This window comes from Rhynchophorus ferrugineus, unplaced genomic scaffold (assembly GCF_030347505.1).
Source record: "Rhynchophorus ferrugineus isolate W39M unplaced genomic scaffold, kcgeb_rfMv2 rfM11, whole genome shotgun sequence".
Lineage (NCBI taxonomy): Eukaryota > Metazoa > Arthropoda > Insecta > Coleoptera > Curculionidae > Rhynchophorus > Rhynchophorus ferrugineus.
The window spans coordinates 25,630,378-25,645,037 of NW_027472590.1; the positions used below are offsets into that span (position 1 = coordinate 25,630,378).

A 14,660-nucleotide genomic window follows, 5' to 3' on the forward strand; every position below is an offset into this window, starting at 1 on the left:
AACCTACAATATTTTATACATGTTTCGATACGCAAATATAAATATTCTCATCTCAAAAAAACATGTTGTATAACTCTATAATTGGTGTAAGCTGTTAAAAATATCTTGGTATATTACCCAGGAATATAATCATATTGTGTATAAAGCAGTGAGCGAAGACTCCATAACAAATAATGCCAACAGGGAAGTAATACGGATTGATCCCTTTTATAGCAGCTTAATTGGCCTATAACAGGAGATGCCCAGGTGTATGTTGTCCCACTAACGAGCCAAATAATCCCCTGGATTAACAGACATATGTATCCAAACTGAGATGCTAAAACTGTTCGAAACCAAAGATGAATATATTTTGAAAATATAATGTCTCGGTTATAGTTAGTGAAAATTTAGTACCATTTAAGATGGCAAAAAACAGTTTCACCTTTATTCAACAATGGTCACAAAACTAAGTTTTAGATATGAAAGATATATTATTGTTATCGTGTTAGTTAAGTTAGGTACAGATTCGCAATAATTACATTTTCATTAGTTTAGAAAGAACGCCCTTTAAATGTACTTTTAGATGTAAAGTTTGCTGTGTTAATCTTAAGAAATAAGATATTAGAAGAAAGGAAACCATAAAGGAACATATCCTAAATGAACCCACAAGAGGTTTGGAATAATAATTTTTACGGTTTTTGAATTAATTAATAAAGACATATATTGTCTAAGTATTTAAAATATTTGGTCACACATGGGTTGTATGACTGTGATGAAGAATCACAAAATATTGATTTCTAATAACAATATACTATAGAGGGTTTATTAAGAATACATCTATTTTAAAATTAAAACTGGAATTAATCGCCACGAAACATTGACGTCACTTACCGTTTCCTACTTATCATTTCCGCATTTTTACGTTTGAAGATTTTAACACGCTTCGATATTATTTGGAAATTTTTACTTAGAAAACCTTCACATCCTAGAAAATAAAGCTTTTGTTTTGTTTTGACATTTAAACAAATCATTTTTATCTCGAACACTTAAGAAAGAAATAAAACAAATACAACATAACTTGTCCTGCAAATTTTCAGGCCAATGTTTCCTACGCCAAGAAAATAAATCTGTTAGTTCTTGCTCTTATAACAATCCTTAGCTTCTGGTGACTGAAACTTCTGACTTTAAATCCGAATAATATAATAATTTTTCATAATAACAAATTGTATTTACATGTAGTATATTTCTAAACAAAAATATCAGTTTTTCAAGGCTTAGTGTTAAGTAGTAATAAACCGAATAGTGATAATTATTAGTCGTTTAAATCATCATTATAGTTAGCGTTTTATTACCAAAAAATAATTAAGCGTTCACCAAAAAATTCTTTTGTCCCTAAATGAAAATAGTCATATATTTCCTCATGAAACTTAATCGATATGAGATTTTCCATTGTGTCCATGTAGGGATGTCACTGAAATTCGACCACCTTGTTAAGAAGCTTCAAGAAATATACCGGACACTGAGTCTAATGATGGTCTATTAAATTCTTTCGTTTCTTTGGTTGGACGTAAGACAAAACCGTAACCTTACGAAACAAAAATAAGAAGCTGGCACTAATGAAATGTTATTCGATGAAGTTGTGCTTCTATTGTTTTGTAACTGTTTTGTGTAAGGGGAATATTTTTAAAAAAATTTTTTATTACTCTTTGTGAGTCCACAATCTGCCCTATTGGCAATAAGTATTTCTTCTGTTTATATTATATATACATGACATATATACATACATCACTTCATTAAGCAATCTTCTGTATAAAATATTATCTTAATTAATTGGTCTTATTCTAATGCTTATTCTAAACTCTACATATGTCCAGTAATCAGATCAGGTGGTGTTAAACGTTTTAGTCTACGCACTTCACTATCACGTCGCATATTTAGCTGGTTAGCGAGTACATTGGGATGCACTGACACTCTTTCGAAGTACTTCACACAAACACGTTGGATTACACTCGTTATAGGTTCTAGAGGAATATCGCGTTGTATCACGTTATTTGAAATATAGTACGGAGCATCAACAATGGCACGCAACACCTTATTTTGGAACCGTTGAATGATGGATATATTAGATTTGCTAGCGGTACCCCATAGTTGAATTCCATATGTCCAAATGGGCTTGAGTATAGACTCATACAGCAATACCTTGTTATCTAATGATAACTTGGATTTGCGCCCAATGAGCCAATACATTTGATATAATTTTAGTCCTAGTTGTTTCCGTTTAGAGAGTATGTGCTTCTTCCAGGTTAGGCGTCGATCTAAATGCATACCAAGATATTTAACATGCTCTGCTTGGGGGAGTTGACGATGATTGATATTTACTGGTGGACATGTTCTTCTACGCAGGGTAAACGTTATATGCGTGGATTTTGATTCATTGGCTTTAATGCGCCATGTCTTCAACCATAATTGTATTTGCTCCAGGTGGGTTTGTAGGTTTATTGATGCTGTGACTGGATCTTCATGGGATGCTAAGATTGCTGTATCGTCTGCATATGTTGCCACAGTAGTTATTTTTGTGGTGGGCAGATCAGCCGTATACAGAAGATACCGTACTGGACCCAGTACACTACCTTGCGGAACTCCTGAATATATGGGATTTCATTCGGTATGTTCATTGCCTTGATTTACAATAAAATGTCTACAACTACAATAAAAAGCCCGTATGCCATACTTTGTCAAAAGCCTGAGATATGTCTAGGAAAGCAGCCGAACAATATCTTTTGGCATTTAGGTCGGCGTTTATTTGGTTTACAAGTCTATGCACTTGTTCTATAGTCCCATGCTTATTGCGAAAGCCAAACTGATGTAAGGGGAATAAAAAATGGTTTAGGTTTATAAGAATATTCAGTATTTTTACATAAATGGCGTACAATCAGACCGTACAAGCACCTATAACATTAAATAATACTATATATAGCAACAACGCTAAATATCTTGGAATGAATCTTGATGCAAAACTTCGCTGGAAGGAATATATAAAGAAGAAAAGAAAAGAACTGGAATTGAAATATAGCAAAATGTACTGGCTAATTAGAAGAAAATCACAATCACAATTATCACTAAATAATAAATTGCAATTATATAAACAAATATTGAAACCTATATGGACATACGGAGTTCAATTATGGGGATGTTCTACAAAGAGTAACAAAAATAAAATACAAATTTTTCAGAACAAAGTCCTGAGAGGTATTGTGGGCGCACTCAAATACTATAGGACTGATTACCTACATCGATACTTTCAGATACCCACAGTGAGTCAAGAAATCAAGAGAATTGCAAGGGGGCACGAGGAAACACTCCGTGAGGTGCAGTTAACAAAAATACAGCAGTGACATGTATAAACATTATTTCACCAGAGACTGAGATAGGGCCGATGGGTCCTCCTAGTTATATACCTAGATTTAAGTTATCATAAAGACAAATTTGTAATTTCGTCGGAAACGACTAGTAACAATGCAATTATTAAATAATAAAAAAATACTTATATAAATTATTACAAGTTAGTGGAAATTAGATTTAATTAAATGCTATTTAAGCAATGTTAGTAAGTATTAGTGCTTGAGACAGTTTGCATATATTTTTATACATTTTAATATGCAGATATTTAGAATTTTAATTAACGTTATGTATCACATACATTTCTAATCTTATATTGTACATAATGTGAAAATATTTTTTTTGAAATATTCCTACTACTCTACTATTAGAAAACATGATTAATTTAACACGTTGTGGTCGAATTCACTACCTCACACTAGTAATATATAAAAGAGCACACGAATCTTAGAACTCATGCCAGTGAGAACGACATATTCCAGTACCCATCAAGGTAATAAAAACGCAATCAAGTCAGAGCGAGCGCGCTTTCGCTTCATCCCAGATGCCTCTTCCGATTTCTGTTACTTCCTAATTAGAACAATTAAGAAGTGGCATGAGACGGCGTCGTCAATGGGCCCGCATCCTGATCCGTTGGCGGTTCCAAAGCGTTTCTTGCCCTCCCTTATTTGTTAATTCGTTGTTATTTTCAAAACACCCTTATTTACTCAATTGGTCTAAAGTGCCATGGCGGAAGCGCGCCGCGTCGTAAATGGATTTGACCAGCATGTCGACGGACGTGGGGTGTACTTTGTTCAATTATGGAGAAGTGCCTCTTTTCTGACTAATATAATATTAATAAATTCATAATATGTAAGAAATTATTAATAATAACCTTCAATATATATAAAAAATTGCGTTGGGAACTATCGACTGAAAACAGTCGAAACAGTCGATAGTCAAATGCGGGGTTCGACTGTTTTTTTTTCAATTTGTGATGTCGGACGAAGATGTACGAATCCCTTCCTGTATAAATTGTGAGAAAGAATGTAGATAATTGCTTGGGACAGTTAATTTTATATGTGGTTATGTTTTCTAACGGTAGTATAAGCGAGACGGAGATGTATACATTCCTTCACGTACTAACTTTAAAAAAGAAAAGGAAAAAAATAATAACTGAATACTATTATAATAATAATACAAAACATGCAATTTATAATTGAATTTTAAACGAAGTAGAAGTTTTGTATTTGAATGTTCTGTGGACCTGTAAAAAGAAATAGAGTTTTTCTATGGAACGGAATAATACCCAACAAATGTTTTATTGTATACAATAACCAAAAATACTATATAAAAATTAAAAATATAACTAATTATTGACAAGAATACTAATCCATGACATAATTAAAAATGATCTGAATGAAATGATATAAATGCTTTATTTATTATTGAACGTAAATATTTTTTAACAAAAATAGAGAGACTAATTGAAATATTACCTATTATTACCCTAAAAACAGTCAAAATATTTTACTATTTATCAGTACCAGTTTTAATCTTTTTATCCTATTACATTAACAATCTTGAAAAATATCGTACCAAAATGCTATAATGTTAATATAAAATATATCGTTATTTACAAGCAGACTACCAAAAAAAAATCATAAAACTACATATATACGTATAAATCTATGTAAGCATAAATTGGGTATATTATTGTCAAGGTTGCGACTAGGACAACCGAGCCAGAAAGTTAAAAACCAGTCGAATGAAACTAGTAGAACCCAAAATACTAACAAAAAGTACGACTGAAACAGTCGATAGTAAATAGTAGTCAATTGCTAAACAGTCGATAGTCAATTTCAGTCGATAGTTCCCAACACTATTAAAAATAAATTGCTATTCATTATTCTAGCTAAAACTGGAGTGAAGGTAAAGATGTGTTGTGAAGGCTAGACCGATTTGGCTAATTTTGCAATATTTATAAAATTCCAGAGAAGGTTTTTGTGAGAAAAAATGGTGAGATAAAATGGAATAATGAAAAGGAAAATAACACTACATGAATGTGAACAAAATAACAAGATATTCGCAAAATATTTGAATTTGTAACGTTGCCAGTTCTTAGAAATTATACGTGCATTTGAAGAATATAATATAAGTAGAATAAATTTATTTTAAATTCACAAATTTGCCTAAAATTTTTGTTGAGATTTAAGTAAAATTTTTTTGGTAATATAAAAAATGTAACATTAATAATGTTTTATAAACATCATTAATTTTAAAATATATTTTAAAGGAAAAAAAGTGAACATAAAACAATATGTAATTATTTATCAATATGTAAACATTACATTTTAAAACGTTAGTTTCTTTTATAGGTAATAGAGGAAATTAAAAAATTATAGCGAATTATATAGTTTGATCATCTTCAAACACTGCTCCGAATCATCAACTCGTCGTTGTTTTTGGTCAAAAGAGAGCTCGCGCGGCTCCGAACTTTGCACAGAGCGTTCTCATACCATACCCAAATATTAGTGAATAATATGATATACACGTCAGTTGATATCTTTAGAGTGTTTGCTATTTCATTCAATTTCAATTTACGGTCATTCAAAATAATTTTGTGGATTTTTTAAATGTTTTCATCGGTAACAACCTCTTTTGGGTATCCACTGCATTCACCGTCTTCGGTGCTCATTTCACCACGTCTAAACTTAGCATACTAATCCTTGATTGGTTGATTTTCCTGGGGTAGTGTCCGGAAACTCGGAATCAAGCCAAGTTTTTGCTTCAACTGTTTTTCCTTTCGAAAAGCAATATTTTATCAACACGCGAAATTCTTTTTATCCATTTTTATCACAATAACAAAAGTTGCTTCACTCAAAATGCTATAATTCACAAACTAATGATCCGACAGCTCTCAAATTTATACACGCATCTTTTGCTAACTAAATGAGACAAAATCTACCCATATGACATTCACCCTTTGCAGAAGAACACGTCCCTCAGTAAAATTGAATAATCATGAACTTCCGCAAGCAGACAGCGTTAAATATCTGGGAATGCATTTTGATCGCCTGACTTGGAAAAATCATATAGTGACAAACCGCAAACAGCTTGGGCCTTAACTAATCCAAATGTATTGGCTAATAGGGCGTAAATCTAAATTATCATTAGATAACAAGATTTTGCTGTATTAGTTAATGCATAGGCCCATCTGGACCTATGGTATTGAACCGTGGGGTACTACTAGCAAAATCTAACATAGATATCCTCCAGAAGTTCCAGAATAAAGTGTTGCGTGTCATAGTCGATGCCCCATATTACGTGTCCAATAAACTGATTCAACGCGATATCCCCATATAACCCATAACGAGTGTTATTCGAAGTGCTAGTGCGAAGTACTCTGAAAGACTATTAGTGGATCCTAATGAACTCGCCAAACAGTTAATTCTGCGCGATGACAGTGAAGTGCGTAGGCTCAAACGCAAACTACCATACGAACTGGTTCATAGACAAATAGAGTGAAATTTAATAATTTCTAGAATAAGTTAGAATAGTCATAAGAATAGGTTAGGATAGATAATAAAATAAGTTAAAATAGTATCTACAATAAGATTTATTATTTAAATTGTACAGTAGATCACTTAGGGAAGTGGTCTGCTACATGTTAGGATGGTTATATTATATAACAAAAATCAAACAATTATACTTATTGTCCACGGGCAGATTGTTGACGTTCCAAGAGATTAATTTAAAAAATCTTTTGCTAAATAAAAAACATATGAATCTAATTCTAGTAGCGTCATCTATATGTCAAACCGGAGACTTTTCAATTGACATGTTAACTAGTTATCTAACACTCTTTCGTAGAGGATGTTATAGTTGTATATATCAGTATAGTAAATATAAAGTTTAAGTATGTACGTGTTTAACCAGAATATGAAATAAATAATGATACTATTGCATATCCTATTGTACAAGGGAAATAGAATAATAACATGAATATACGTAAATGAAGATACCTATGCTGTTACTTCGATATTGAAATACATGACATAAACTTTATATAGTTTCTTCCGCTTTCATGTATATTTTCAATACCTCGATTATTTTTATCAAAGCTTGTTTTTATATTATTTTTGATCAGTTAGTGAAGAACATGTAGTGATCAATCATTTAAAAAAAATTAGCCAAATTTATTTCTCAGCGAAGTACCAACATGTAAACAACAAAAACGTTAAATATAAGTAAATTAAGTTGAAATGTTAGTTATTTTATTTAATTGCGGCTGCACTCAACCAGTCGATCATATATTAATCATCTTCATACCTTTGTAGTCTATTGTTCTTGGTTGTCAAATATATATGGGTATGTTCGAAAATATATTTTGTAAATTTAAAATGTATTAAGTCCGTACCATATATTATCAATAATATAATAGTAGAACATTAGTATATTAATTTACGATAATCTTTGGAGGATGAAATGGTGAAGGCACTTTACAAATCTATAACACTAATAATTAATTTAACTGATTCTTAATTTGTTAATAACAGTACTTACATATATATTTACATTAAATATAATTTTATAAAAAAAAGGAAACTATAATTTCTAGTATATTCATAAATTACATAAAAGTATACTAGAAAATCTATCTAATGTAAATTTGACACTACAGTAATCTGCTATATTAAGAAAAACTATTGTATAGTACTAGAATATACATAGATGAATTGGAACATACTAAATTCCAAGAAGTAATTAAAGCAACTTTGGAAATAATAGTTTAAATGGTGTGAAGAGATCAATATACAATATACGGCTACATAATTTATGCGATATCATATACTATTTAGGCAAATAATAAGTCCAGGAAACTACTTTATTATGAAAATTAAAATCAATACTACGAAATATCTACAAATTAACTGTTATACTAGTTGAAATGCGTATTCCCTACTTTTACTGTAAAGTTATTACAATAAGATCAACAATTTTATTCCCAATTAGACGTTTTTATGTTGGCACTGTTGGAGATGCCCTCTTCTTTAAAATATATGTAGCACAGTTTAACATTTTAAATATTTATTATTTTAATGCGATATCTGTCGAAATAAAATAGTATTTTAGTTATAAAAACACAAAAATATACATTAGAAATGAGCTATAAACAACTATTAGCATTAACAATACAAATTTGAAACTGGGGTATTTACATAGATACTTTCCAGGATGTAGTATGGTTTGTTTCTATCCTGATATATTTTTATATGTTGACGACTAAATGGTGAAGGCAATTTTTTTGATATCATTAAGATTAACTTGATGTTGTGCTTTTTATGTTAATCCTGTGGTACATTCTGTATAGTATTTTATTTAACAATAATTGTCGTAAATTATAAAATAAATACTTTTTCTAGTCTCAAGTTTATTTGATACTTCTATTTTTAATCATTACTAAAACTTGAAAATGGTGAAATAAAAAGGAAATGAAAAGCACTAATATTTTGGATATATATATATATATATATATATATATATATATATATATAACACTTGTAGCTTTAACGTGGCCATTATAATGAAATTATAATAAAACATTTGTAAATAATATAATTCTTAAACTGTACTTTTTATAATGATTCTACCTAACAATCCGTGTAACCAAAATAAAACAATGTTTATAAATGGACAACAAATCAGGACTGTACTTATGCAGTTATCTTGTTCTTATACTCGAGTTTTTCATACTACAAGCAACTGATAATATTAATTATGCCTAACACTGGAAAATACATAAAAGTTTAGTTCAGTGGTATTTATTGTTTAATTAATGCATAAAAAACTGATATAACATCAAAAAAGTATATTGTTTATTATACTTTATTTTATCTGTTTTTTTTTAAATCCACAAATCAAAATTTCATTAAATTATCCATTCAAAGAATAATAATATAATCTTTTATTTTTATGATTTGCTCTGCCAAACTAGAAAGCATTTGCAGCAAACAAAGCAACGCATAATGAATGAGTAATCACTGACACTACTTGACATTTTGATTAAAATTAATGAACATTTATTTAATTTTACATTTTACATTTTTGACAACTTGTATAGGATTTATAAATTAAAATTTAATATTTTTCCCATTGTATTTGGAAATATGTTCCTTCGCCATTTAGTGACCAATATTAGAAACTACCCCTATTGGTGATCTTGTCGTCATCTATTTGAATTTCTAGATAAAATCAATTATCGATTTATTGGGCACATAAACAAGTAGTTCCCTTTCCCGACGATTCTGTCCATGGTTCGATAGGACGACGCTGCATGGTATAGGGCGCCACCCTCAAATTTTCGATTTTCCCCCATTATCTTAAATTCAGAGACGTTGCCAGACTGCCACGATTAACGTTCAATATTTTTCAAAAATTTAAAACGTACCTGATGTAAACAAACAATTATAGTCGTCCTTTTTGCCTAGAACGATGTAGAAATTTAAACTAAACGCTCTGGAAGACGATCGTTCGAAATTGTCGATCATCTCGGTTGAGGATATGGCTTCGATAATCCTCTTATGACGCAAGGGGAAAGATTTTAAAGGTTGTTCCGCAAAACAACAGTTGCAGAATTATTGTTTTTGTATTAAGGGAAGGGCTGCAAGTGACCTTAACCTAACTAGGAGGCTATTAAGGCTTCTTCGTTCAATTTAAAATATTTTTTTTTAATATTTACAAAATAAAATTATATACTAATAATAATAATAATAATATTAATAACGTTTTAATAGCTTTCTATAATATTAATTTCTACACAACTATAATATTAATATCATAATATATTTTAACTCGTAATTCCGCTGATATATTTTAAAGCTCGGCACTTTTAGCGTTAATTTTTATTAGAACTTTAAATTAAATAATGTTGTATTAGAATTAAGTTAATATTAAATATTAAAAGATAAAAATCATCTTAGATAAGTTCAAAATTATAAAGATTTTAAAACTTACCTGTACTATTTTTAACGCCAGTAGAAATATTACAGTCTCTTCATCCAGACCCTTCAGTAGTTCCCCTACGATGTAAAAGAAAAACATTTTAAAAATAAATACTGATGATTTATAATATATAGTAACTAATTTAATAATAATTCAGCAAAATATCTGGTATCTGAGCCCTATTTAAACAAATCGAAATAACTTTGGTTTTGCCAATTGGTTATTATTTGATTGCTTCAACAGTAATATAGTTGTCAGCAGTATATTATAAAGATAATTCAGTATCATTGTCGCTATACAAGTTCGAATGATTCTAGGTTCTGTAAATATCAAAAAGCCTGTTATTGCAAACTTGTAGCGTTCCATAGGTTGTTAATACTCCTTAGTGCTAGTAACCACAAATCGTAGACGTCTTCAGTTTTTCATGGAAATGGCGTCCAGTTTGGAAATGATATGACGTAATAATAATAATATTTTATAGGAGAATATTTGAATAATTCTGCTGTTAGGTTTCCCACTTTTTTTTAAACAAGCCCTTGATGATGGTTTATCTATACACCATATACATAATCACTTCCCATGGATGTTCTGGCTCTATGGAGATACCATGGAGATAACAGTGCTAAATATAATTGATATAAGAATATTATTTATTATTCATAATATTATATTACTATATTATTAATATTATTTATGATATATAAAATAAATTCATTAATAAATTTGATGTTGGATTTCTTATGCTTCCGAACACTCTTGTATATAAATTACCCAAAAAAAAAACGTTCCCATGGATATCCTGAGTCCATGGATTCTGATACCTTTTTAAATTGGATTTATTTATGTGTCCTAAAATATATATATACCATATATTTTCAAAGTCTTGTCAAATAAATACATTTCATAAAATAGGCGAAGAACTTTAATGAGAAATAAAAAATAAAGAATAAAAAATAAGGATGATATAAAAAGTCCAACGACTGGCAAAAAGGTTAAGCAGCTTCGTAAAATGGACAAAAAAACAACCCAAATTGAATTAGAAAACATAAAGGGTAAATTACAAAAATTATTATTGGGTCAACGTACTTATGCCGATAAATTCAAATCGAAATTCGAATTAAACGAAATTACTACGGCTGTACGGCCCGCGCGCGGCCACGTAGACGCGGCAACGTCGCCCCGCAATGGAAACACGGCTGATTTTTCAACCCTTTCAGTTCGCCGAGTTATCCCGTCAGACGCAGTCATTGTTTTGACGAACGCGAACCCTCACCAGGTCAGAAATTAGTGCGGTTTATATAATCATGTAGATATCGTTGAGGAAATACCAGTTGGCACCCCTCGGAGGGACCCCAGACGATGTCAGACAATTTCCCCGGAACAGAACGGTGTGAGATCAGACCATGTTCGTGCCGTTCGAGACGAGTAGATGCCACGGTTGACGGTACAGAATGGAAAAATGGAAAGAGCGTCGGCATTATATTTATTGAGGTGACGGTTATCGAAGGAAAATAGTCAAAATTGGCGGCACAATGCCAGGGGGCAGACGGGGCCTGGTAGCCCCACAGAATACCTTCTTGGAGAACATTATTAGGAGGTCCAACCAGCAGCGTAAGTATATTTACTCTCGACAGACATAACAGTACAAGGCACTCAGAAATAGATTAGTTATTAAGGGAGATGTTAATATTACTCATTAAAATTACTTATTAACCATCAACACTACTATGTATGTATATATGTATATATATGTATATATATATATATATATATATATATATATATATATATATATATATAATAGCATCTAAAAAAAATTATATTAAACACGTTATATTCAGCGTCATTTAATGAGTCAAGTATTTCTTCTTTGTAACTTCTGACGTCTTCTGTTAATAAAGCAATCACGCCATCAATCATTAGGACCTGATCACTAGACCACTAGACTAGAATCACTAGACTTGTATTTCATTTTATAAAATTGATTTATTTTTCATATTATTAGGGGTACAACAATTATTCCGTTCTTTTCTGGCCAAATTGTAGAAGCTTATTTGTTTATATAATAAAATATAAAAGTACTTCGAGTGTGAACTGCTGAAGATAACATAACAGTTCTCTTTTCAGATAATTTACTGATTTCCTGTATATGCTAACATGCCTTAGTGGACCGAATTATTCATTCAAATCTTGATAGTGCTTTCTTGATAATATTTTGACGATATGACCAATTGATACTCTGTGAGTGAGCATAAATTGATACATGTTAAAGTCTCAACACAAATAATATTAGTCAAAATTGCGGCACAAAGTCTGAAAGTAGAGAAATGGTCCAGTAGCTTCACAGAATACCTTCCTAAAGAACGTTATTAGAGGGTCTAACCAGTATCATAGATATATTTAATCTCAACAAAATACAACAATGTTTTAAAATTTTGTTAATATTGCTAATGACATTAGTTAATTAGCCTTTAAAGGAGTTTGTAAAAGTTAACTATTAAAATATACAATACCAACAATATCGTTCTCCATAATACACATGTCGTAACATTAACTATATATACAACTATATACATACATATATAATAACAAGGGAAGAAATTTTATTAAACACCTTATATTCAGCGTTATTTAATGAGTCAAGTTGGTGACCTCTTGGCTCACCTGGACTACTAAAATTAATTGTTACACATTATTATTTAAATTGTTAGTTAGTTTAATTTGTATTCCTTCAACTTCTGCCATCTTCTGGTAATAAAGCAATCACGCCATGAATCACTAGGATCTGATCACTAGACCACTATACTAGAATCACTAGACCTGTATTTAATTTTATAAAATTGATTTATTTTACATATTATTACTAGTACAATAATCTTTCCGTTCTTTTCTGGCCAAATTGTAGAAGCTTATTTGTTTATATAATAAAATATAAAAGTACTTCGAGTGTCAACTGTTAAAGATAACCCAACAGTTCTCTTCTCAGACAATGTACTGATTTCCTGTCTATGCTAACGTGCCTCAATGGACCGAATTATTCATTGAAAACTTGATAGTGACTTTTTCAAATCAAGGGAATTGTTTTCCTAATAGAGATTATTTTGACGATATGACCGATTAATACTCTGTGAGTGAGCATCAACTGATACTTATCAAAGTCTCAACACAAATAATATTGGCCAAAATTGTAGCACAAAGTTTGAAAGTAAAGAAATTGACTAGTAGCTTCACAGAACACCTTCCTGAAGAACGTTATTAGAGGGTCTAACCAGTAGCATACAACATACAACAATGTTTTAAAACATTCAATGTTCTATTAAGTCAAAGGAGTTTGTAACAGTTAACTATTAAAATATACAATACCAACAATATCGTTCTCCATAATACACATGTCGTAACATTAACTATATGTACACTGTAATATAGACAATAAGTTATATTAGAAACATTGTATTAATCGTTATTTGATGAATTAAGTTGGTGGCCTCTTGGCATTTCTAAAGTTAATTTATCAAAAGTTAATATTTTACGGCAATGGTAATAGTATAGTAAAGTTTTTGATAATTAGGAGCAGTATTTCTATTATATTATCACCATTTTTAACTACTGTGGACTAGTAAAATTAATTATTACGAATAATTATTTAAACTGTTAGTTTTTTTAGTCTTTCATACACTTCTAAAATTTTGAGTTAACCTTTTTTTGGGTGCACAATAAAAACTTGTTTGTTTATATATTAAAATATAAACGTACTCAGAGTAAATCATTGTTTAAAGCTCAAATAACCGATAATCTCTCAGATAATTGGCACAGAATGCCTTCCTGAAAAAATTTATTGGAAGTTGCAACCTGCAGCATAGATATATTTAATCTCAACACAAAACACAAATGTTTTAAAAGCCCCATTAAATGGTTTAGTTATTTAGCCTATTAATATTACTAATGGCATTATTTAGTTAGAGAATTATTCTAAACACCGTGTGTTCATCGTTATTTGACAAATTGACAGACGTATTGACAGTCCGTACATAGAACTAGATGTGATACTGATGATGTCGATATATGGATATATACACTGTGCTATCTTTTTGCATTTATACCGACGACATTCGTCAAACAGAAGTTCTGTTCTCTCCATAACGTTGGCACAGAAAATGATTACATGTTGTAATGCATGATACATATTGTGCTCAAATGAAGCCAAAAGAAGTTTCACAAACGGTTCGAAATCTCAATAGTTCTATATTCTATATATCGTCACTTAAACATAGTTTTAGCAGAAAGGTAGCCATTAAGTA

General features: G+C 30.5%; 1 protein-coding gene and 1 long non-coding RNA gene across 3 annotated transcripts in view; one reads left to right on the forward strand and one right to left on the reverse strand.

Moving 5' to 3' along the window:
* Positions 1-14,660, reverse strand: part of LOC143204891 (uncharacterized) — a 301,831-nt gene that overhangs the window by 203,897 nt on the left and 83,274 nt on the right. Inside the window, exon 2 of the long non-coding RNA XR_013007696.1 lies at positions 10,375-10,439. This is a non-coding gene — a long non-coding RNA (uncharacterized LOC143204891). The remainder of the gene's footprint in view (positions 1-10,374; positions 10,440-14,660) is intronic.
* eag (potassium voltage-gated channel protein ether a go-go) overlaps positions 11,594-14,660 on the forward strand; it is a 117,934-nt gene continuing 114,867 nt past the window's right edge. For both annotated transcript variants that reach the window (XM_076417817.1, XM_076417818.1), the window contains exon 1: positions 11,594-11,973. In XM_076417817.1, coding sequence (XP_076273932.1) covers positions 11,895-11,973 — 79 coding nt within the window. In that variant the 5' untranslated portion in view covers positions 11,594-11,894. The remainder of the gene's footprint in view (positions 11,974-14,660) is intronic.